This window comes from Pan troglodytes, chromosome 4 (assembly GCF_028858775.2).
Source record: "Pan troglodytes isolate AG18354 chromosome 4, NHGRI_mPanTro3-v2.0_pri, whole genome shotgun sequence".
NCBI classification, from domain to species: domain Eukaryota; kingdom Metazoa; phylum Chordata; class Mammalia; order Primates; family Hominidae; genus Pan; species Pan troglodytes.
Window position 1 is genome coordinate 11,095,612 of NC_072402.2, and position 23,802 is coordinate 11,119,413.

The 23,802-nt window shown below is 49.7% G+C and overlaps 2 protein-coding genes across 3 annotated transcripts; both read left to right on the forward strand.

The window, feature by feature from the left end:
* Positions 1–4: 4 nt before the first annotated feature.
* Positions 5–23,168, forward strand: ROPN1L (rhophilin associated tail protein 1 like). Of its 2 annotated transcripts, XM_009448797.5 has the most exons (6): positions 5–172; positions 296–467; positions 6,118–6,241; positions 7,811–7,972; positions 19,339–19,514; positions 22,990–23,168. In XM_009448797.5, the coding sequence occupies exons 2-6, from the start codon at positions 337–339 to the stop codon at positions 23,087–23,089; spliced, it is 693 nt and encodes a 230-aa protein (XP_009447072.3). In that variant the 5' UTR covers positions 5–172; positions 296–336; the 3' UTR covers positions 23,090–23,168. The 2 variants fall into 2 exon arrangements, with proteins under 2 accessions (XP_009447072.3, XP_063667159.1); XM_063811089.1 differs by having other exon boundaries at positions 30–467.
* On the forward strand, positions 19,521–22,983 carry LOC101058342 (uncharacterized). Its single transcript, XM_003950503.5, has one exon. It carries the CDS (start codon positions 22,112–22,114, stop codon positions 22,835–22,837), a length of 726 nt encoding a protein of 241 aa, XP_003950552.1. The 5' UTR covers positions 19,521–22,111; the 3' UTR covers positions 22,838–22,983.
* Positions 23,169–23,802: the final 634 nt, after the last annotated feature.

Genomic DNA, 23,802 nt, shown 5'->3' on the forward strand with positions numbered 1-23,802 from the left:
GCTCAGGGCCGCGTGCGCGTGCGCGGCTCCAGGGGCGGGGCCTGCTCGCGTCCCGGGTGCCTGGATACCGAGCGCGTCCGTAGTGGCGGCTGGCGCTAGGGAACTGCAGGGTCTAGGGTGTTGTTGGAGTGGCAGTTGGTCCGAATTTCTCCCAAAGCCCGCGGAGGAGCGGGTAAGAGCCCCGCGAATCCGGCCCCAACCTCGGGAACGGGATGGGAGGCGGCCCTGGTCGCAAGCCCCGCGCTGCTAGAGGGTCCACCGCGTCCTAGCCGACAGCCGCCCTTCTTCTTCGCAGCGCGCCGCGATTCACCAGCCTGGTCCCTTCTGCGGAGAGCGATGCCGCTTCCCGACACCATGTTCTGCGCTCAGCAGATCCACATTCCCCCGGAGCTGCCGGACATCCTGAAGCAATTCACGAAGGCTGCCATCCGCACCCAGCCGGCCGACGTGCTGCAGTGGTCCGCGAGGTAAGCGCCCTTCGCCCGGGGAGCTGTCCGGTCTACATGCCCAAGCCAGACGAGCCCAGAGAGCCCTCCTCCCGGACCAGGGGCCCTACGCGGGGCTCAGCGTCCTTAAGAGTATCAGGCAAAACTTTCCCCTTAGCATTGGTGACATCTATACTTGAGTGTTTTATCTAGGAACCATTTCGATTTATCGACTATGAGACCTGAAATCATTGCAAAATGCTCACTTACCTACAACGTAATGGCAACTCAATTGTTTAAAAGTGTTTATGATGAAGATAGACTAAAACTTAACAAAGCAATTGCATTGGGCAAAAAAGTGTTTATGTTAAAAAAAATTACACGGTTGCAGTCACTTTGTGAAATGACTTTACAAAGAGGAATATTTTAGCTAAGTTCCTCATCTGCAGAGAGTCCTCTCAGAGCTATGTATACCCAGAGCTGGTTAAATTTATTAGCACCGGAACGACCGTGGTCATACTGAGGTCATCATCCCTAGAGTGCTCAGGGTAAACTGTCCAGCAAATGAAGCTTCACAGTTTATTTTTTGCCACAAACATTCCAACACTTTCCAGGAACAGACATTCATAATCTCAAAGTTACAAGTCAACAGATCTTAGAGGCATTAAAAGAAATCCTCTTGGTTTTACAGGAGAGCTCTTTGCCCCTTTTCAATAAACAGATGTAAAACAAAAACTCACTTTTATGATGACAAGAGTCAGCACAGGTGTAAATTTAATTTAAATATTTTAGTCATCAACATTCCAAATTTTGGCTGGGCTTGGTGGTTCATGCCTGTAATCCCAGCACTTTGGGAGGCCAAGCTGGGAGGATCACTTGAGCCCAAGAGTTTGAGACCAGCCTGGGTAACACAGCAAGACCCCATCTGTATTTTTTTTTAATAAGAAAACTAATTTAAAAAGAAAAAAACAGCCAAATTTTGCTGGCTTTCTCTAAACTCCATAACCAAAGTGAATTAGTTTCCTTCGGCTGCTGTAACAAATCACCACAAAACTTGACAGCTTAAAACACAGACATACATTCTTGCAGTTCTGGAGGCCAGAAGTCCAAATTAGTTTCACTAGGCTAAAATCAAGGTGTTGACAGGGCTTTGCTCTTTCCAGTGGTTCTCAGGAAAACCCAGCTCGTTTCCTTGCCTTTTCTGGCTTCTAGAGCTGCATTTCTTGGACTCCTTGGCTCATGTCCCCTTCCTCCATTTTCAAGGCCAGCATCTTCAAATCTCCCTCTGCCTCCTTCTTCCAAGGACACTGGTGATTGCATTCAGTGGCCATCCAGATAGTCCAGGGCAGTTTTCCCACCCGAGATCCTTATCAGTCCACAAAATCCCTGTTACCATGTAAAGTAACATTCCCAGGTTCCTGGAACATGGACCTGGATACCTTTGGGGCTGTTATTTTACCCACCAACTGAGCCACTTGTCCATCCAGTGCTTGCCTTCTGAGAAACGCTTTTATCAATGGTTTCTGAAAGACTCTTTCAAAGTTCTTGCTAAAGAAATATAGCCTCTGGTTTTAACCATTATTCAAGCTTAAATAAAAGGATTTATAAGAGTTTGTGCTGTACAAAAAATTCCAAGATTTAGCAACATCTTCTTGGAACATTAAACTATATTTAGTAATACCTTAGAGATAGTTATGTTAAGCTTCACTTTGTTTATTTATTTATTTATTTTTGAGACGGAGTTTCACTCTTGTTGCCCAGGCTGGAGTGCAATGGCGAGATCTCGGCTCACGGCAACCTCTGCCTCCCGGGTTCAAGCGATTCTCCTGCCTCAGCCTCCCAAGTAACTGGGATTACAGGCACTTGCCACCACACCCGGCTAATTTTTGTATTTTTAGTAGAGATGGGGTTTCACCATGTTGGCCAGGCTAGTCTCAAACTCCTGACCTCAGGTGATCTATCCACTTGGGCCTCCCAAAGTGCTGGGATTACCAGTGTAAGCCACCGCACCTGGCCTAAACTTCACTTTAAGAGGCTTAATCAGGCTGGGCATGGTGGCTCACACCTGTAATCCCAGAGTTTGGGAGGCCAAGGCTGATGAATCACCTGAGGTCAGGAGTTCGAGACCAGCCTGACCAACATGGTGAAACCCCATCTCTACTAAAAATACAAAAATTAGCTTGGTGTGGTGGCACGCACCTGTAATCCCAGTTACATGGGAGGCTGAGGCAGGAGAATTGTTTGAAACCGGGAAGCAGAGGTTGCAGTGAGCCAAGATCGTGCCACTGCACTCCAGCCTGGGCGACAGAGCGAGACTCCGTCTCAAAAAAATAAATAAATAAATAAATAAGAGACTTAATCAGGAACTTTCCGAATGTACCATGCTACTAATTTCTCTCAAGAGCCATTTATTTATTTATTTTTTAGATAGAGTCTTTTTCTGTGGCCCAGGCTGGAGTGCACTGGTGCCATCTAGGCTCACGGCAACCTCTGCCTCCTGGTTCAAGCAATTCTGCCTTAGCTTCCCAAGTAGCGGGGATTACAGGTGCGTGCCACCACGCCCAGCTAATTTTTGTATTTTTAGTAGAGACGGGGGTTTCACCATGTTGGCCACGCTGGTCTGGAACTCCTGACCTCAAGTAATCTGCCCTCCTGGCCTCCCAAAGTGGTGGGATTATAGGCTTGAGCCACCGCGCCTGACCAAGAACAATTTGTGAGTTTAGGAGAAAACCCAGGTATTATTCATTCGGCAGTATATATGTAATTGTAGGTTCAAATGTGTTTCAGCTGTCACAGGACAGAATCTGTTAGGGAGAGCTATTCAAAAGTAACTTGAGTAAGGCGGGACTTGGTAAGTGCAAAAATGAAGGGTCCTGAAAGTTAAGCAGAGTAGTGGCTTGGTCCTTGAGAGATTTTGTAGGCAGAGAGATTGGGGCTTGGGCGGGGTGGAGAGGATTCCAGGAAGAGGAAGCAGCACAGGAAGAAGGGGGTGGAGACAGGAAGAAGAAAAACCATCAAAACCAAAACAGGAAACCAGGATACCCACGGACATAACTGCTATAGAACAAGCAAGTAGGCTGAGCACGGCGGCTCACACCTGTAATCCCTACATTTTGGGAGGACGAGGCGGACAGGTTACTTGAGCCCAGGAGCTCGAGACCAGCCTGCACAACGTGGCAAGACCTTGTCTGTACTAAAAATAAAATTAGCCGGCCATGGTGATGCATGTCTGTAATGCCAGCTGTTCAGGATGCTGAGGCAGAAGGATCACTTGAGCCCAGGAGTTGGAGGCTTCAGTGAGCCATGTTCACAACACTCTACTCCAGCCTGGGTGACAGAGCAAGAGCCTGTCTAAAAAAGAAAAAACAAACAAACAAAAAAGATGAAGCAAGTAGGCATTCCTCTTTCCTCAGGTTAGGGTTCTTTTCAAAGGAGCTTTTCAGGTGGGCAAATATCAAAGATGAGCCAGCCTCCCCCTAAGCCTGTGGACTCCACTGTGAGGGGAGTCGGCTGTTCCTTATGACACCATTGTGCAGTTGTGCCTCACACAGGACAATGAACGTAAGAATCAGTCAAGTAATAGAGGCTGCTTTGGTTGGCGTGTGCCTCAAGGAACTGGCAGAGGCTAACATTAGTTGGTCTCACCTCAAAAGCAGGCTTTCCCAGCCTCGGCCCTACTGACAGTTGGGGAGGGCACAGGAGGAAGGGGCATCTTGTGCATGATGGGACTTAGCAGCCTCCTGGCCTGCACCCACTGGATGCCTGGAGTACCATCCACCCTCTGTTGTGACAATCAAAAATGTCTCCAGGCCGGGTGCGGTGGCTCACGCCTGTAATCCTAGCATTTTGGGAGGCTGAGGCGGGTTGATTGTCTGAGCTCAGGAGTTTGAGCCCACCCTGGGGGCAACATGGTGAAACCCCGTCTCTAATAAAATATAAAAAATCAGCTGGGCTTGGTGTTGCACATGTGTAATCCCAGCTACTCAGGAGGCTGAGGCCGGAGAATAGCTTGAACCTGGGAGGTGGAGGTTGCAATGAGCTGAGATGGCGCTACTGCATTCCAGCCTAGGCCACAGAACGAGACTCTATCTCAAAAAAAAAAAAAGCGTCTCCAGAAATTGCCAAATGCCTTTTGGCTGGGGAGGAGGGTGGCGGGTGGGGGAAAGAGGAGGAGCATTATCCCCCACTGAGAACTCTGCCTCCAGAGGCTGTATCTAGCTCGGGATTCCTTGCCTGAGTTATGAGGAATTACCCCCATGAAATAGGTGAAAACCTTGATTAGTAGGAATGTGGCAAAACGAGGCACCTATTCTTCACCCGCACCCTTTCGGTCTTTAGGTTCACATTTGTCTAACTCACTGCTGCCTTCAAATCATTAACAAAGCCACAAAATGGAGCTGAAGTTGTCTTACAAAGCAAGGAAACAAAGTCAAATTTGAGGGGTGTAAAGAGAGAGAAAGGATGAGATATGAAGTTTATTTTAGTCTATCAGGTATCGACTTATCCATATTTATCTGTAGCAATGTTTCTAACTACCCATGGCTTTAAAATTGTTATCTGTGGCCCTGGTGGATGCTTTGATGTTCATTTGCCTGGATATGCTGTCTCTTTTCATCATGCTAAAGTCATTAGGGCCCCAAATGATGTGGCTTCAGCATCGCCACCTCTGGCAAAGATACCAAGGGGCGTGAGTTTCTCAGAAGTTCTTGCCTGGCACCCCTCCCACCACGAGCCAGAGGCTGGGTGTGGGTTCCCTCTTGACTTATTGCCCCAACAGTTTCCCACTCTTGCCCCCAACATAAGCAGCAATATCAGTGTCCCAGAAAGGAACAATTAAGGGGAACAATACCAGGCAGGAAAAGTGGGGGTGGGGGGATGGGAGCCGGGCCAGCACCTGCCATTCCCAGTGTGGAAGTAGGTGACCTGTGTGTTCCTGGGCTGCCTCAGGGTTGAATATGCAGAGACGCTTAAAGTCAAGCACCTCAAAAAGCAGCAAGACCAAACCCACCTGTCAAAAGTGGGAAGACGGCCAGGCACAGTGGCTCACGCCTATAATCCCAGCACTTTGGGAGGCCAAGCTGGGAGGATCACTTGAGGCCAGGAGTTCCAGACCAGCATGGGCAATGGAACAAGACCACATCTCTGTAAGAAATAATTAAAAAGATTAGCCAGGTGTGGTGGTGTGTGCCTGTAGTCCCAGCTACTCAGGAGGCTGAGGCGGGAGGATCCCTTGAGCTTGGGAGGTCGAGGCTACAGTGGGCCATGATTATGCCACTGCACTCCAGCCTGGGTGACAGAGTGAGACCCTGTCTCAAAAAATTTAGGAAAAAAAAAGAAAGAATAATACATGGAACTCCAGCTGATTGTGAAGTGGCAGGGAGGAGGGGAAGAATCACACATGTTGAAGGAGCTTCTGCGAGTGCCAGCCACTGTGCCAAGCCCTTCTCACACAGTGCTCCCCAACCCTCCAACAGGGAGTCTCATTATCCCCTTTGCCAACAGAGAAACTAAGGCAGGCAGAGAAGGTTAAGTCAGAGAACCAAGTGGAGGAACCAGGACATAAGCCCGGGATGTTGGTCTTCAGAGCTGTCCTTCCTAATCACCGTTGTTTTGCGGGGTTATTTAAGAAATTGGATCGCATAGCTGCTTTTTGTGTATTGATGAGCTTTCAGAGATGTCTGTTATTTATTAGCTATTTTTCAGCTCTGTCGAGAGGAGATCCACTTCCTGTAAAGGACAGAATGGAAATGCCCACAGCAACCCAGAAAACAGACACAGGCCTGACTCAAGGACTCCTGAAAGTTTTGCACAAGCAGGTATGGGGGGGGCGCGGTCTCTGGCCTCAGGCAGCTGGCCTGTGCTTTCCTTACCGTTCACTGTGCATTGATGACAGAGCGGGGCACACCCCAGCAATGTATTTCAAACCTCCTGAGGTCCCTGAAATCCTGCTTTCCCTGCCACGCATCGTCAAGGTTGATTCAAGGAAGAAATATGTTGTGTCTGGGAGGTCTTTTTCTAGCTTCAACAGCCCCAAGTAACTATCCAGGGGTAGATTTTAGAAAAGTGAAATATAATTTCTTTTAAATACAAAATTTACATGACACTAGATTCTGCTGGGCAAAACATACAAAATTTCAGAACCTGGGGGATTTCCAGTCCGTTCTCCAGGTGTGTGTTTGTGAAAGCTGTGCGCAGGCCTGAGTAAGCCTCTGCCTTCTCTGTCTGGAAGGCGGGGCTGGCCTTTGGCCCCCAAGGTGGGCAGCAGCCTCTGGTGTCCAGTGCTGTGGAGAGCCTGGGCCCCCTTCCTGCCTTGCACTTCTTTGCCCCACACGCCATCCTGTTTTTAGAGACATGAGTTACTAGAAAGTGGGTCACGGAGCAAGGCTAGGCCTTCCTCATGACTCGGTTCTTTTGCTAAAAGAGACACCAGTGGCATAACCTTGATTTTCAAACTGACTTATCCCCATTCTACACTGTGAAGTGCTGTGCTTCTGTGCAGGATACAGTGAATTCTGAAACTAGGACTACCTTAAGGGAAATGAAGAACTCTTGAATGGTGTAGCTTGCGAAAAGACATGCTGAAATTGCTCAAAGCCTTTTCATCCAAGATACTGCTAGCAGATTGCAGAAGTTTTCAGTTTTGATAGATTGTTTAAAATAGTAGAAGGAAGGCCGGGCATGGTGGCTCATGCCTTTAATCCCAGTACTTTGGGAGGCTGAGGGGGGCAGATCACTTGAGGTCAGGAGTTCAAGACCAGCCTGGCCAACAAGGTGAAACTTTGTCTCCAATAAAAATACAAAACTTAACAGGGCGTGGTGGTGCGCACCTGTAATCCCAGCTACTTGGGAGGCTGAGGCGGAAGAATTACTTAACCCTGGGAGGTGGAGGTTGCAGTGAGCCGAAGTCGTGCCGCTGCACTCCAGCCTGGGCAACAGAATGAGACTGTCCAAAAATTAACAAACAAATATATAATAGAAGAAATACATTTATTTTCAGTTTTAAGATCTCTCCTATCTAACTGTTAATGTGATTAGGGGCTGGATTTTTAAAATGTTTTTTACTGAGCTTTATTTTTTATTGTGAAGCATTTCAGACAGATAGTGGAGTATCGTATACTCAATATCAGTATGCCTGTTTCATTAAGTCATAACATGATGCCGTATTCGCTTCACCGTCCTTTTTTCATTTAAGAAATAAAAGGTTGCCGCTCGCTGCCTTCCCTGCCTTCCCTCCCCAGGGCTGACAGAACCCCCTGTCATGCATTTGGAGTTCATCTGTCCCCTGCATGGGGCGGGTTACTTGGTGTGTGTTGAATATTCACAGCATTCATTGTTTCCCAGGTTTTAAAACATACATAAATTGTCATGCTGTGTTTTCCAAACAGTGTCACCACAAGCGGTATGTGGAATTAACAGATCTTGAGCAGAAGTGGAAGAACTTGTGCCTGCCGAAGGAAAAATTCAAAGCGCTCTTACAACTGGATCCTTGTGAAAACAAAATCAAGTGGATAAACTTTTTAGCACTTGGATGCAGCATGCTTGGTGGGGTATGTACCTATAAACAGCATATTAATAATTCTGTGTCATCATGGTCCCAGCTTAAAAATAACTTAGGTTTCAGTAACTAAAGGAAACACTTTAGTAACTTTGTCTTAGAAAAGCATTTCCCCCTGCTCCAGGCCTATTATATTAATATTTTCAGGTGTACAGTTATTTTAATTTACAGAAATTATTTATGAATGCCTCAATTTAAAAGTTAATAGTAGATGAAAGATATGGATACTATTAAAATATATTTAGGTTTTAGAAGAAAATGCATCAATGACTTTTTAAAACTACAAATCATTTTGTAAACTGATAACTGTTTTGCTCATCTGTGGAAAGAGGCATACAATTATTTTCTACTTTAGTAGAAATCTATTATTATTATTTATTTATTCATTTTTTTTGAGATGGAGTTTTGCTGTTGTTGCCCAGGCTGGAGTACAATGGCGCAATCTCGGCTCACCGCAACCTCCGCCTCCCAGGTTCAAGCGATTCCCTGTCTCAGCCTCCCGAGTTGCTGGTAGCTGGGATTACAGGCATGCGCCACCATGCCTGGCTAATTTTGTATTTTTAGTAGAGACAGGGTTTCTCCATGTTGGTCAGGCTGGTCTCGAACTCCTGACCTCAGGTGATCTGCCCACCTTGGCCTCCCAAAGTGTTGGGATTACAGGCGTGAGCCACCGTGCCGGCCTTAGAAATCTATTATTAATAACTAATAGATACAGTGAGATTTTGCTGATGTTTGAGTATAAGCCAAGCAACTTAGGAATAAGACATGATCCTCCAGGTGACGAGGCGAGCCTGGGAGGTCGGGGCGAGAAGGGAGAGGTTGGAGCTGGGATGATGTTGGCAGGGCTTCCTTTGCAAACCCAGAGTCAGTCTTCTCAGCTAAAGTCTTGCTGTGAGACATGGTGGTTGGGTGAAGGAAGAGTAACCAGGCATCTGCCATGTGAAGCTTATGAAGAAAGGAGGCAGAGAAAGGAGAACCAGCTCCCTTTACTACATAGATGAACAATTTGATTTTCCCCCCTCCCTTCAGTCTGTGGCCCCAGTGTGTATAACTGGTCCTTGCTTCACAGCCCTCACTCAGCTTTGCTCCATGCACAGAGCTCTTTCATTCCATTTTCATTAAAACAAATTACTTGAAATGGGTGGTGGTAAACACCCGCAAGGCTACCCAATGTGGCCACTAACGCATCAACAGTCACTTCCAACCACCCGTGGCCTCCTCCCATGTCCTGTCCCCCTGCCTGGTGGCCTGAAGCAATGACATTTCTGAAGATCCTGCTTCTCGCTTCCTGTCCTCTGAAACACATGCTTCTATGTGTCCCGCAAGAGGTACACTGTGGAATTTTAGTTGGTTTTGACTTGATGAAAAGACATTTGTGTTGTCAGTAATTTTCTGAAATTTTCATCCTAAATTATATGACTAGATGTATTCATCTGTACATCACAGGCCACGTTGTTCATTCCCTTCCTCCGCCATGTCACATCTGAGTGTGGCGCAGTTCACCAGCTCTGCGGATGGCCCCAGTGGGAAGCTCCGTGCCCTCAGGGAGTCGGGTGTGGTGTGGCTGTAGAATGAGCAAGAGTTTTGTTGTGTAACTGCTCAAAGGCAATGGAGGTGCTTCCTGTCAGCCCCGGGCTAATTGTGCCAAGGCCTGGATGTTGGCAGGCACGGTACCCTCCAGTAGCAAGGACAGGTGCAGATGGCACCAGGGGAGTGTCTCCGGGGTATTATCAAGATAGACAAAGGCAAATACTTTTAATTATTGGAGACATTTTTATGTCACTTTGTTAATCTGGAACTCTGTGAAATCTATCTATCTATCTATCTATCTATCTATCTATCTATCTATCTATCTAATCTATCTATCTGTATCTGTATCTAGCTATATGTTTTTTGAGATGGAGTCTCACTGTGTCACCCAGGTTGGAGTGCAATGGTGTGATCTTGACTCACTGCAACCTCCCAGGTTCAAGTGATTCTCCTGCCTCAGCCTCCCGAGTAGCTGGGATTACAGGCATGCACCACCATGCTCAGCTAATTCTTGTACTTTTAGTAGAGATGGGGTTTCACCATGTTGGCCTGGCTGGTCTTGAACTCTTGACCTCAGGTGATCTACCAGCCTCAGGTTCTGGGATTATAGATTACAGGTGTAAGCCACTGTGCCCAGCCTAAAGTGTGTGTGTGTGTGTGTGTGTGTGTGTGTGTGTGTGTGTGTGTATTTTTTTTTTGAGACAGAGTCTTGCTCTGTCACCCAGGCTGTAGTGCAGTGGTGCAATCTGGGCTCACTGCCACCTCCGCCTCCCAGGTTCAAGTGATTCCCATGCCTCAGCCTCCCAAGTAGCTGGGATTACAGGCATGGACCTCCACGCCTGGCTAATTTTTTGTATTTTTAGTAGAGACGGCGTTTCACCATGTTGGCCTGGCTTATCTTGTACTCCTGACCTCAGGTGATCTGCCCACCTCGGCCTCCCAAAATGCTGGGATTACAGGTGTGAGCCACTGCACCCGGCCCTGAAATCGATATGTTAACAATATAAAATTGTATGCAATGTTTGAATTAATGTTGGTGGTTTCTGCCTCTAAGCTTAGTTGTAAAATTTTGATTTTAAAATGATGAGAAAGTAGAATAATTCATGGTTTTGGATCCATCTTTATAGTTTTCACCTTCCTAATTGTGAAAATTAAGCACTAGATTTAAAACACAATTGAATCTGATTTGAAAAATAAGGCCTCTTGTCCATGTAGAGTGTGTGACACTAGATGGAGACATCGTGTTGAGGATAGAGCTTGGCCGTCTAAGCTGACTCCTGGGGAAGAGACATCACAAACAGCACACATTCTTTTGGGTTCTTCCTATCATAGAGAATAAATTGACACCAGGAATCATGCTGTGCGTCACTGCAGGTTCCTGCCTGTCTCCTGACTTGAGCCACCTTTGCCAGCAGGACTCCAGATTTGCCCTTGACTCCTTCCATAGGTGCTGGAGGCCTCTCCTGGTTGTAGAAAGCCACAGCCACCCTCTGCTCTGGTCCAGTGCGGCTGTAGACTCAGGGTCAGGTTCAAGTGTGGAAGCTGACCTCTCCTCCCTCAGAGGAGCGTGTGCTCGTCTGGGGTCCATGTCTGCTGCCAGGGATGCCTGCTCTGCCCTGGCTCCCGCGGCCCACAGAGTGCTGAGCACGAGTTCAAACACCTGTCTCGGGGTGCGCTGGGTAGACAGGAGGTGCTCGGACCCGCCAGGCCTTGGTATGGACAGTTGTGTTGTTGACCTTGTTGGCCCTGGGTGGCTTGGAGGTGTGCTAAGAACACAAAGCTGTGAATTCAAGGAGGGGTTTCTTCATGTCGTTCAGCGTCATAAGCGTTCATTTTTATGCTTTAAAAAAATACCTTCAAAAAGGAGGAAATGAAGTGAAGTGCGATGAGAAGAATTTGTAGTGGATTACCACCTGCAGAAGTTTATTTCACATAGGATGCTGTGTAACTGGTGGCTAGCCGCTGCCTGCGTGAGCGGGATAGATGTCGTTCCTGCTCCCTGCGTCTATGGCGGGGGTGTGGCTTGTGGCAGGTGTACTCTCTGTGCTGTTTACATTTATTTCTCTTAGAAATCACTCTAGTCAAATTCATCGAGTTGAAGATCTCTAAAAAGACTGGAAACCTCTGCTTCAATTTCTGAATCATACATACCATTCATTCCACAAATGTTTACTGTGCATTATTTTGTGCCAGGCCCTGTTCTAAGTGCTGCAGGTTCTGGAGTGAACAAAACGGGCAAACATCACCAGACTCTTGGAGCTGATGTTCTGTTATATCCTTGAAGCCCTGAACACTGCTCTACTTATTACATCAAAAGCTATCAATTCAGGTTAAGGGGCACTGTGAGCTGCCCCAGGCAGGTGAACAAGGACATTAAATTGCCATCTGGATGTTAAGAGATTCCTGTCCTCTTTCTCAATGTTTTGATGTGCTTGCATGGTGAAATGACCATATTTGTATGTTGTGGCTTTTATTTAAATTTTTTTTTTTTAAGAGACAGGGTCTCGTTCTGTCACCCAGGCTGGAGTGCAGTGGCATGGTCATAGCTCACTGCAGCCTCAACCTCCTGTACTCAAGCGATCTTCCCACCTCAGCCTCCCAAGTCGGGATTACAGGCATGCAGCACCACATCCAGCTAATTTTTTATTTTTTGTAGAGACAAGTATCTTGCCATGTTGCCCAGGGTGATCTCAGTTCCTGAGCTCAAGCAGTCCTCTTGTCTTGGCCTCCCAAAGTTCTGAGATTTATAGGTACAAGCCACAGAGCCTGGCTGACTTTTATTTTTCCATTTCTACAATGCCATTAATGATCCTGAGCATTAAAGCTGTGGATCAAAATGTTTTGTTTTGTCTTTTAAGCATGGAGATCTTTTTTTTTTTTAAGATAAGAAAATTGTGAACCAAGTCTTTCATCCCCATACTGACACTGACAGAGTCAGTCTGTCATGATCAGAACAAATCACATTGACTTTAGTCAGGCTTTGAAACGCATTTGAACTTTCTTAGTCACAGAAGCATCTCTCTTCGTTTACAACCACAGATGCACACGTGCCTAACGCGGTTTTCCATCTGAACACGGTGCACGCAGTGGGCATGATTTCTAGGGTTTAACCGGGTGCGGGAGTGCACAGAGCCCTGCGTGTGTGTTCTCTGGAATCCTCCCAACAGCCCTTTGAGGAAGGCACCATCAGGATTGCAGGCTGGTGCCCCAAGGCAGAGAGAAGCTGAGTCACAACAGGTGACTTGGAAGTGGGGAGAGGGGAGGATTCCTCCTGGTGGCTCCGTAGCCCAAGGAGTGTGCAGCCCACAGGTTAGCACCACCTTATTCAAGTTGACGCCTGAGATTTCCTGTCTCGGAGAAGAACAACTCCTCGGGACGATCATCAAAATCATTTTGTGTCCTGAAGTGATTCATCCCCTGGAAGGCATTCAACCTCGGCCTCCTCCTGACAACACACACTTTGGAGCTCTCAGAACATCGCCCCATCCAGCTGTGCTACAGCATGTCAGATTCAGTGACTGACCTATGGCGGTTCCCTGTTGGTCCGATGTGACGGCCACCTGCGCCAGTGACAGAGGCTGCATCCTGGCTTACTCCTCGCTGCCGTTTCCTTCCAGGTTTCCGCAGCTAGGGCTCGAAAGCCCATTCGGAAGTGTCCAAGAAAGGCCAACAGAATTCCTCATAGCCCCTGCAGCCCCTGAGAAGAAGACACAGCCACGCCCCCACCCCCCAGTGGGAGCCTGAGGCCACAGGCGTGTTTAGGAAGCTGTCCCTGAAGACGAAGGAGCCGCTCAGGCTCCTGACTCCCCTAGCCCCAGCTCCAGTTCCCCTGATTGCTCATGTCCCTCCCTCTGTGGGAAAGAGGCAGGGGCCACGCTCCACTGACCAACCTTGCCCCGTCCGCTGGAGATTCCCATGGGCCGCTGATGCGGGCCGCTGTGGCCTCCCCATCCCTGTCCTGCACAGGATATCACACCCCAGCTACGGGGTGAACTGCTCCTTCCCATTCAGGGCCTCCTACCCTTACCTGCTGTCAGCCCCAGAAATGGTTTTAAATTAGGAAACTCTAGAGGATAATAGAATTCGATGAAAAGGCCCTTAAGCTCTTGAAAACGCAGTGCTGGGTTAGAGGCTTTCAAAAACCGGTGCTGGGTCAGAGGCTTTTAAAAACCAGTGCTGGGTCAGAGGCTTTTAAAAACCAGCGCTGGGTCAGAGGCTTTTAAAAACCAGCGCTGGGTCAGAGGCTTTTAAAAACCAGCGCTGGGTCAGAGGCTTTCAAAAACCAGTGCTGGGTCAGAGGCTTTCAAAAACCAGTGCTGGGTCAGAGGCTTTCAAAAACCAGTGCTGGGTCAGAGGCTTTTAAAAACCAGCGCTGGGTCAGAGGCTTTTAACAACCAGCGCTGGATTAGAGGCTTTCAAAAACCAGCGCTGGGTCAGAGGCTTTCAAAAACCAGCGCTGGGTCAGAGGCTTTTAAAAACCAGTGCTGGGTCAGAGGCTTTTAAAAACCAGTGCTGGGTCAGAGGCTTTTAAAAACCAGTGCTGGGTCAGAGGCTTTTAAAAACCAGTGCTGGGTCAGAGGCTTTTAAAAACCAGTGCTGGGTCAGAGGCACAGCTTCACTGGAAGTCCAGTCTCTACCCCCAGCACAGGCAGCTGTGCCTCAGAGGGGAACCTCCTTTGTTCTGATTCTGTGTAAAACGGGCCTGTTTTCATTTCCATGCCAGCTGAGAGGTGCCCTTGGGGAGGTGTGAGGTGACTGTTGAGGGGCCTCGTATCATCATGAGAGCAGCTATAATTTGGAAACTGAAAAACCCCACAGAGTTGGCATGCCGAAAATGCCCAGAAAATAGTGGGTGCCCTCGTGCCTGTGCTCTTCACTCATCTCCACTTGAATTTCAGATTATGGATCAGGTGTAAATACTTGGTTAAAAACTAAGTGTTTGGCTGGGTGCAGTGGCTCACGCCTGTAATCCCAGCACTTTGGGAGGCCAAGGCGGGTGGATCACCTGGGGTCAGGAGTTTGGGACCAGCCTGACCAACATAGTGAAACCCCCGTCTCTACTAAAAATACAAAAATTAGCTGGGCGTGGTGGTGTGTACCTGTAATCCCAGCTATTCAGGAGGCTGAGGCAGGAGAATCGCTTGAACCCAGGAGGCGGAGGTTGCAGTCAGCCAAGATCGCATCACTGAACTCCAGCCTGGGTGACAAGAGTAAAACTCCATCTCAAAAAAACAACAAAAAAAATAAGTGCAGCTTGCCAGTCACCTCTGCCCAGCACATATTGCACATGGGAGAATAAATCAGCAACACAACAGATGGCAGCATGGGGCAGTCATGCCAAGGAGAGGGTCTTTTGGCTGTTGTGCAAGTGACCGTGCCACCCACAGGCCTTTGGAATTGAGAAACAAATGTTAAGAAATGTAACTCGCAGCACAAGATGAAACAAGTTGCCTTATGAATCCTTCTGGATATAAAAATTGCTGCAGATCTTATTGTCAGAAACGTTGACATGGGTAGTGTCATCACGCCTTTGCAGAGGAAGTGATGCTCGAGTGTTTTGATGTATTTTTCCTTAAATACCGCTTCCTCTGAAGCCTTGGAACAGCGCGTTACACAGATCTCATCTGCCTGCTCCATCCACGCCAACTCCTTCCTTTCCGACTCATCCTTCCTGAGGCCCCGCAGTCCTGCACACGGTGGTGACGGACTTCCATTTGTGTCCAGTGTAAAAGCAAATCCCATCATAACAACATGTCTTTGAGAGTTTCAAGCAAGGAACATGGATTGTGAAATACACGACTCTGCTTTGAGCAAGTCCTGTCTTGGGGACAGTCTTTTAGAGGAGCCACGTATGCAGTGGTCCTGGAGCGGTGCCTGCAGCTCCACGGAGCAGGTTCTGCACTTTTCCTAGAGAGAGCATCATGTTGCCCTGGGAGCTGCACTCACCCCCTAACCGTGCTGTCCACCTCGGCAGCACCAGGTGCAGCCGCCACCAGCACTGCTGGCATGGGAAGGGGGTGGAAATGGGAGGAACTGCCCCATTAGGCCGCAGGGGACAGGGAGATCAGTTCTGTTCAGGGCTCCATCTCCTGCAGCCAAATATCTGGGTCCTCAGATAGGCGACGTCTGTGCCCCAGGTCTTGTTCCCAGAGCCCGCCTGGCGGCTGCTAGACATAATAAAATGAAGTAGTCACTGGGGTGAGCTCAGAGGCCCACCGGCTGCGCTCCAGTCCTGGCTGGGTGACTTGGGTGATTGCTGAGCCCCTCTGGGCCTGGCCAAGGTGTCTGTCTGCTCCTCGCAGTAACCACACGAGGTGACTGTCATTATTCTCACTCCCAGAGGAGGACAGCGGGCTGTGTTATCAGCCTTGCTCTGACCATGGTGTTCTGTAGGGAAGGCTCATTTTGTCCCACAGCCTGGAGTGGCCTCAGAGCCCTTTCCTGTCACTGAGGATGTGGGGTTTATTCCTGACACAGCCACTGTGGAGCTGGACAGTCCAGGCCTGGCTTGCAGCGGCCCTTTCCCTGCATCTGCAGCTCCCCCGTGAGGATGGTGCTCCACCCTGGCCCTCCTGTGTTTGTTTCTTGCGCTTCCCTTGGAAGCACAGCCCCAGATTCATCCCTGCAGGCGATTCCCCAGGGATGCCAGCCACCTCCGTGGCTGCTGCAAGCAGGAGCTCTCAGTCTGCCCTCACACCCCACCCCAGCAGCCTGCAGGGTACCAGCCTGCTCGGGAAGGTCCTGGTTCTCAGTCATGTTTGCCAAGCGATGTGGTGTAAATACTCCCACTGCTGCTGAGTTCAGGCTGCCAAGGTGAAGTCCTCCAGCTCACACAACTGCTGGAAACTTAGCAGTGGGCTCATGAGCCGGCTCCAGCACAGCACCGGGCTCCGAGGAAATCCTGTGCCACCCGCCAGTCCTTGTCCTTCCTGTCCTGTCCTGTGTGCTTTGACACAGGAGATTGCTCTCTCCACCAGGACATGCTTTTCTTCACTCACCAGCAGCCTCCCTCCTGGCTGCGCCTTTCAAGTCCCCATGCTGGTCCCTCATCTCCCCAGCTCTTGGTGGTATAGCGTGTCCTGTCCTCCCACCTCGGCAACCTCGTGGGGCTCGGCTGTATACACCATCCTGCTCGTATACACTACCCCACCCATGTATACCATCCCCCTGTGTATACCATCCCCCTCATGTACACCATCCCGCTGTGTACACCATCCCCCTCATGTACACCATCCCCCTGTGTACACCATCCCCCTCATGTACACCATCCCCCTCATGTACACCATCCCCCTCATGTACACCATCCCGCTGTGTACACCATCCCCCTGTGTACACCATCCCCCTCATGTACACCATCCCCACCATGTACACCATCCCCCCGTGTACATCATCCCCTTGTATACACCACCCCACCCGTGTATACCGTCCCCCCATGTACACCATCCTGCCCATGTACACCATCCCCTCGTGTACACCATCCCCTCATGTACACCCATCCCCCCTGTATGCCCCATCCCCCCGTGTACACCATCCCCTCGTGTACACCATCCGCCTGTATGCCCCATCCCCCCACCGTGTACACCATCCCCCCCGTGTACACCACCCCACCTGTATACACCACCCCGCCTGTATACCCCATCTCGCCCATGCTCCCAAGTCTCCTCTGTGAGCGCTAGGCCTACTAAGTAGCCACCTGAGTCACCAGTTCCACTGGGCGCCTGACAGACATGTCAGTGGAAGCCACCCCAAACTCAGCTTCTCTCTGGAACTTTTGCAGCTGTTCAGGCACGAAACATTGGAACCACTTTTCATGGTTCTGTCTCTGCCCACATGCAACCACCAGTGAGTTCTGGTAACTCCACCTTCAGGAGAGGCTGAGTCCAGCCCTTCCCAGGCCCCTGGCTGGATTATTCCAGCAGCCTCCTTGCCAGGTTCCCGCCTTCCACCCTCCTCACCAGGTTCCCGCCTTCCACCCTCATCACTGGGTTCCTGCCTTCCACCCTCATCACTGGGTTCTTGCCTTCCACCCTCATCACTTCTCTTCACACATCGGCAGAAGGACTCCTTAGAAACACTCCACAGTGCTCCGTCTTTGTTTAAAACCCTTTGACACCTTCCCATAGACCCCAGCCAAAGCCCAAGTCCTCCCTGGGTCTGTAAAGACCTCCGTGGTCTGCCCCCACCCCATCCCGCTGACCTCATTTCCCGCATCCCTGCCTCTCCATGGCCTGCTCTAGCTACCCGGAGCTCCTGGCTGTTTCTGGAGCACACAGAAGTGCCCCTGGAATTCTCCCAGCATCCCACATGACTGGCTCCTTCCCCCTGGGTCTGTGCTTACATGCTCCCTGCTCTGACCTTCCCTGACCACCCGATTAAAATGTCATCCTCCACCCCGGCACTGCCTGCCTGCTGCTCCAGGCACGCCCTCTTCCAGAGCACCCTAGAATCCAGGTGTTGTGGCTCTCCCACTTGACCGTGATCTCCACATGAGCAGGCGTTAGGTGTCTGTTCACTGCTACATCCTGGTGTGTAACAGGCAGTTGGCGAACGTGGAGGGAATGAAGGGCTGTTGCCATGTGTGTGTGTTGGCGAGGGGGGTTACGTTTAAGCAGCCACCTGTGTGAGCTCACCTTCATCAGTAGGCAGCGTGACCATCCAGGCAGGTATGAGATAGCCACTCTGGCAAGGACGGCCTTCACAGAAGGGACTCGAGGTGGGGACTGAGGGGAGGGTCCCATAGGCCAGCTGCAGAATTAGGACACCTGCCCCCACAGCTTACCCTGGCCAGGGTGTTGAAGGCTGCAGGTCATGATGTCTTGGTGCAGAAGGAGAAAAGGAGACCTGGGCTATGTGTTCTCTTTTGAAAAGATAGTAATCTTATGTTACATGGTTCTCCCACCTTCTTCAAACAAACACACAAACAGCTCATGTTTTTTCAATAAGGATGAATTGAGCAAGTTGGAGGTGGGAGGCCATGGGCTGGCCCTGGGGAGCCCTGGTGCCCAGGCCCTGCGGTTCCAGCGCCATGCAGCCTCTGGTCTCATGAAGACGACCTTGGCCTGTTAGCTGCCCCCCACCCCCGCAGGGACTTGGCTGGGAGGGCAGGTGCTAAAAGTGTCTGCCGTGTGGAGGCAGGAAGGCTGCTCAGAGGATGGGCTTTCCCGCTGAAAGCAGAGGGTGGGCTGCTGTCTGGGATGAGCCCAGCAGTTTGGAAGAGTGTGAGGGAGATGAATGATCTCAGGGAGGAAGTCCGGTTGCTGTTCTGGAGCTGAGACAGAGCCCAGAGCCTTCTGTGTGAACAGGGACAGAGCCAGGACAGAGCCCGGACAGAGCCCTCCCTTCTGCTCGGTGGGCAGGCATTGGCAGACACCCAGGGCTTCCTTGTAGGCATGCAGGCCGTTGGCTGCCAGCCCTGCCCTCTGCAGGCAGCACCTCTGGCTGGTGGCAGAGTTCATTCAGCCCCTGGGCACGTCCCCGGGTGTGTCTCTGGGCCAGATGGGGCTGCACAGTTCTGCATTAGCTTAGGAAGTTGGTTTTAAAGACATTGATGCTTCCTTTTGTCTGTAACAGTCATTTCTATTTTAATAGAAAATAAGATCTGTGAATTAGAATTTTTTCCTGGTCAATTGCACCCCATTCGAACCTTTCCTTTTCATTTTTCATTATGGCAATTGTACATTCACCTAGTTCTCAGTTCAGATGGAGCGCATACTTTTTGGAGAATTTCTGTCAAATATGCTAGAGTGTTGATTCTGCTGATGCCTGCTTTCAATGTGAGTGATGCCAGGAGTAACTGTTTTTCTCCCCACCTGGCTGTGGTGCTCCCAGTCCTTGAACACTGCGCTGAAGCACCTGTGCGAGATCCTCACGGACGATCCGGAGGGCGGGCCCGCTCGCATCCCCTTCAAGACGTTTTCCTACGTTTACCGCTACTTGGCCAGATTAGACTCAGATGTGTCTCCCTTGGAGACGGAATCCTACCTTGCCTCTCTAAAGGAAAATATGTAAGTATGCACCCTCTCTAGGATTCAGGTATGTTGACCATGGGAGAATTTCCTGTTTCACTTCCCTCTTGTAGGGAAAAACTCAGTTTTTCCTTTGCTCTCTCACCACAACAATAATCAACACAGAAGACTGCTATGATCAAATGTGTGGAGGTTTTTCCTCACCAAAAAGCAAGCAAGCGGTCCTGCAGCAGACACCAGCTGTGCATTCTCATTCCGTCTCTACTCTGTCTACCTGGAGATAGCCTGAGATCCTACAGGTTGAGGGTTCAGTCCCCAAGACTGCCCCCACCCTGCCCCATTTCTGATGCTAGTTGCAAGCCCCAGGTTATTTTGCCTGTGCTTCTGACCGACTGGCTCTAAATCAGGGTTCCCACAACCCCTCCTTGGGTCAATTAATTTGCTAGAATGGCTCACAGAACTCAGGGAAACACTCATGTTTACTAGTTTATTACAAAGGATATTTTAAAGGCTACCAACAGTCAGAGGAAGACAGACAAAGGGCAAGGTCTGGAAGGGTCTGGAGCATGGGGGCTTTTGCCCCCATGGAGTTGAGGTATATCCCCTCCCTGCCCGCAAATGAGCTCTTGTTCACCTTCCTGTTGGTCTCGATGTGTTTAGCTTCCGGGAAACTTTCTAAGCCCTGTCCTTTTAGGGTTTTTTTTTTTTCCTGGAAGCTTTGTGATTGATTAAATCATTGGCCAATAGTGATCACCTAAGCCATCAGCCCCTCTCCCCACCTCCAAGGTTGGGCTGGGCTGAAAGTCCCACCCCTCTAATCCTGCCTTGGGCTCTCCAGTGACCAGCCCCATCCTGAAGCTACCTGGGCCATCAGCCAATCACAAGCATAAAGAAAGAACTCACTTTGGAGATTCCACAGATTTTACTTGTATGCCAGGAGCGGGGGTTGAAGACCAAATATATATTTCACAATATCACGTCCCTTGTCTGCAATAACTTTGTCCCAACGAATCCCGTGTTTGGCAGAAGGTTTAGGCACACCTGATGGTATTCAGGGTGTGTGTGAGTGGAGCCGCAGATCAAAGGCCATCAGCAAAAGCAAGCAGCACCTCAGAAGGGAGCCCGACCTCTCCCGTGGCTCCCACCCATGTGGGCTGAGGCTCAGGTTTTTTTAGACTTTAGAGGGAGAGAATGTATCCTGTCATTAAGACTCATTTATCCCAGATCTATCCTGATTCCTATGTACAGCATGTCAGGTGGTACTAAATTGTAGCATGTTAAAAAGTGAGATAGAGGCTGGGCACGGTGCCTCACGCCTGTAATCCCAGCACTTTGGGAGGCCGAGGCAGGTGGATTACTTGAGATCAGGAGTTCGAGACCAGCCTGGCCAATATGGCAAAACTCCATCTCTACTAAAAAAATAGCCAGGTGTGGTGGTGGGTGCCTGTAATCCCAGCTACTCAGGAGGCTGAGGCAAGAGAATCTCTTGAGCCCTGGGGGGGCAGAGGTTACAGTGACCCGAGATTGTGCCATTCCACTTCAGCCTGAGCAACAAGATCGAGACTCCGTCTCAAATAATAATAATAATAATAATAACTTAAAAAGTGAGATAGAATTCATTTCTCCACAATGAAACGTAGACATGGATTACTGCTGGTGGACCTCCTGACAGTAGTGCCACGGATGCAGGATCATTTGCAGAAACTTGAGGATGTCATTGACATCAACCACGCAATTCTCGCTCTGATGAACTTGCTATATGACCCCGACACATTGCATGTTATGTTGTATTTGCACCAGGCTGCATGTGATGTAAGGCTGGTTCTGCTCTGAAGCATGACTTGGAGCTAACGTTGGAATATATTGTCCAGTGTTCTGATCACCTGTAACATTTTTTAACAAGATTAATGAATCCTCCCTTTAAAGACAAGATGCAGAGTAAAAAGGAACAAAGCTCTTGGGTCCTGCGGAAGTTCTCATTTGTTCATTCCCTAAACCATCATTGGGTGCTGACTCTGCACCCTGCACTACCTATGGGGAGGCAGAGAGAGCAGCCCAGGGCTGGTGGGGTGGGCAGAGATGGTGGTGACAACCGCAGGGTCCGGGGAGCTGTGGTGCTGCAGAGTAAGCCTGGTTAACAGCAAGAAAGGGCCTTCTAGGTGCAAGGGCAGGAAAGGGCCCAGGTCCTCCAGGCTCCAGCCCCAAGGGAGATGGGGTCCCTGAGGTCTTCCCGGCACTTCCCCTTGGGACCACTGCCCCCAAGTGCTGGTTATGGTTTGTCCCTGAGCCCCACACCTCTCATCTCGAATTGCCCACGGTACAGTTTATTGAGCACCTGCTCCGTGCCAGGCATTGGCGCAGGTGCCGGGGATGTAGTCAGTGAACAGGTCACGCCCTGACCCCTGGAGTTTTGCCCTGTGGAGCAGACAGACATCAGACAAGCAGATTTTAAGACAGTAGGTCATGTTCAGTGCCAAGAGGACAGTAAGCCAGGGACGGGGACCAATGGGGGCTGGTCCCAGGGCCGCCTTCTGGCACAGCACACACCCCTGCTCGCCTCAGCCTCCTGAGAAGCCCCCTGGCCTGTCATCACCACCCAGAGTCTTGTCCCCTCCTCCCACCCTTTCCAACCGGCCATGATGCCACCTAGGATGCAGGCCACAGCACCAGGAGCTGGCGCTCAAGTGATCTGCCAGCCTCCGCCTCCCTTCCTGTGCCAGTGGAGCCTGCGTTCTGTGCCCTGCCCCACCTGTCCCAGCCGTCCTCGTCTCCTTGTCCCTTCCACATCGTTTCCTCTCCTTCCTTCAAACTCACATCCCCTCTGCCCACCATGGGCTGAGCCTCTGGACTCCATGGTCCCTCTTTTTCCTCCTTCCTCTGTCATCCACTGTCACTCCAACCCTCCTGTCCTCATGGAAGACCGCAGCTCCCAAGCCATCCCTTCTCTCCGCCTTATTCTTGACACCATCCTGGCTGGTGTCTGCAGTCACACGGACTACACAGTACTTTGTCCCCAGCTCTCCTCCTGGTGCCCACAGCCTCTGCTTCTGCACCGCCATCCGGGTCATGCTGGGCCCCTTCTCCTGCCCGATCCGCGCACCTCTTCTCTTCTTTTGTGCTCTCTGATGCGGCTACTCCACCTGACAGGGCCACCTGGGACATGGGTGGTTCCATCTCATTCCAAATCCATGTCCCAAGCCTCCAAAGAACTGGGACCCTGTGCAGCAGCCCCTTCTCCCACCACTTTCCTGAGATCACAAGTCATCAAAAAAGAAAAACCTATGCATATAGTACCCATCTTTTCACCTAGAAATAAAGCTACATTTATTATACGTTTTGGTGCACTTTGCACAAGAAAATAGAATGCTTTATTTTTGGAAGTAAGAATTACTGATGAGCAACCATAAATAGTTTTTAAAAGTAGACCTTTTAAATTATATCGCATTTTATAAAAATGTTACTAAGTATATGATGAGAAATTACCAATAAATATCTTTATCTGTTTCCAATTTAGAGACGCCAAGAAGAACGGCATGATAGGTCTTTCAGATTTCTTCTTTCCAAAGAGGAAACTTTTAGAAAACATTGAAAACTCTGAAGATGTAGGCCATTAATACAGAGAAGAATACATTTTAATGTCAAAATAGTGCTCTTTAAAATTCTGGCACCAAATACAACTTACCCTGAATCACACACCTCTGTAGTGTGAGTGTTTCTCTAAATGGGAATTTAGTGTGACTGCTTCGTGGGGCCTGATTCATGATTGCTTTTCACTGTGTCTTTTAGGGACCTTAAGTGTAAGAAGTTGATAACAGTAAAATGATCTCTTTTAAGAAAATAATCTATTTGGAGACTGCAGAGTCAGAAGTGGGGCTGGGCAGTTTGAAAAGTGGCTTTTTGGGCCGGGCGCGTTGGCTCACGCCTGTAATCCCAGTGCTTTGAGAGGCCGAGGCGGGTGGATTACGAGGTCAGGAGATCGAGACCATTCTGGCTAACACGGTGAAACCCCGTCTCTACTAAAAATACAAAAAAATTAGCCAGGCGTGGTAGCGGGTGCTGTAGTCCCAGCTACTTGGGAGGCTGAGGCAGGAGAATGGTGTGAACCTGGGAGGCAGAGCTTGCAGTGAGCCGAGATCGCGCCACTGCACTCCAGCCTGAGCGACAGAGTCAGACTCCGTCTCAAAAAAAAAAAAAAACACAAACACAAACGAACAAACAAAAAAAGGGGCTTTTTGGTCAGGCGCAGTGGCTCACACCTGTAATCCCAGCACTTTGGGAGGCTAAGGTGGGAGGATCACTTGAGGTCAGTAGTTTGAGAGCAGCCTGG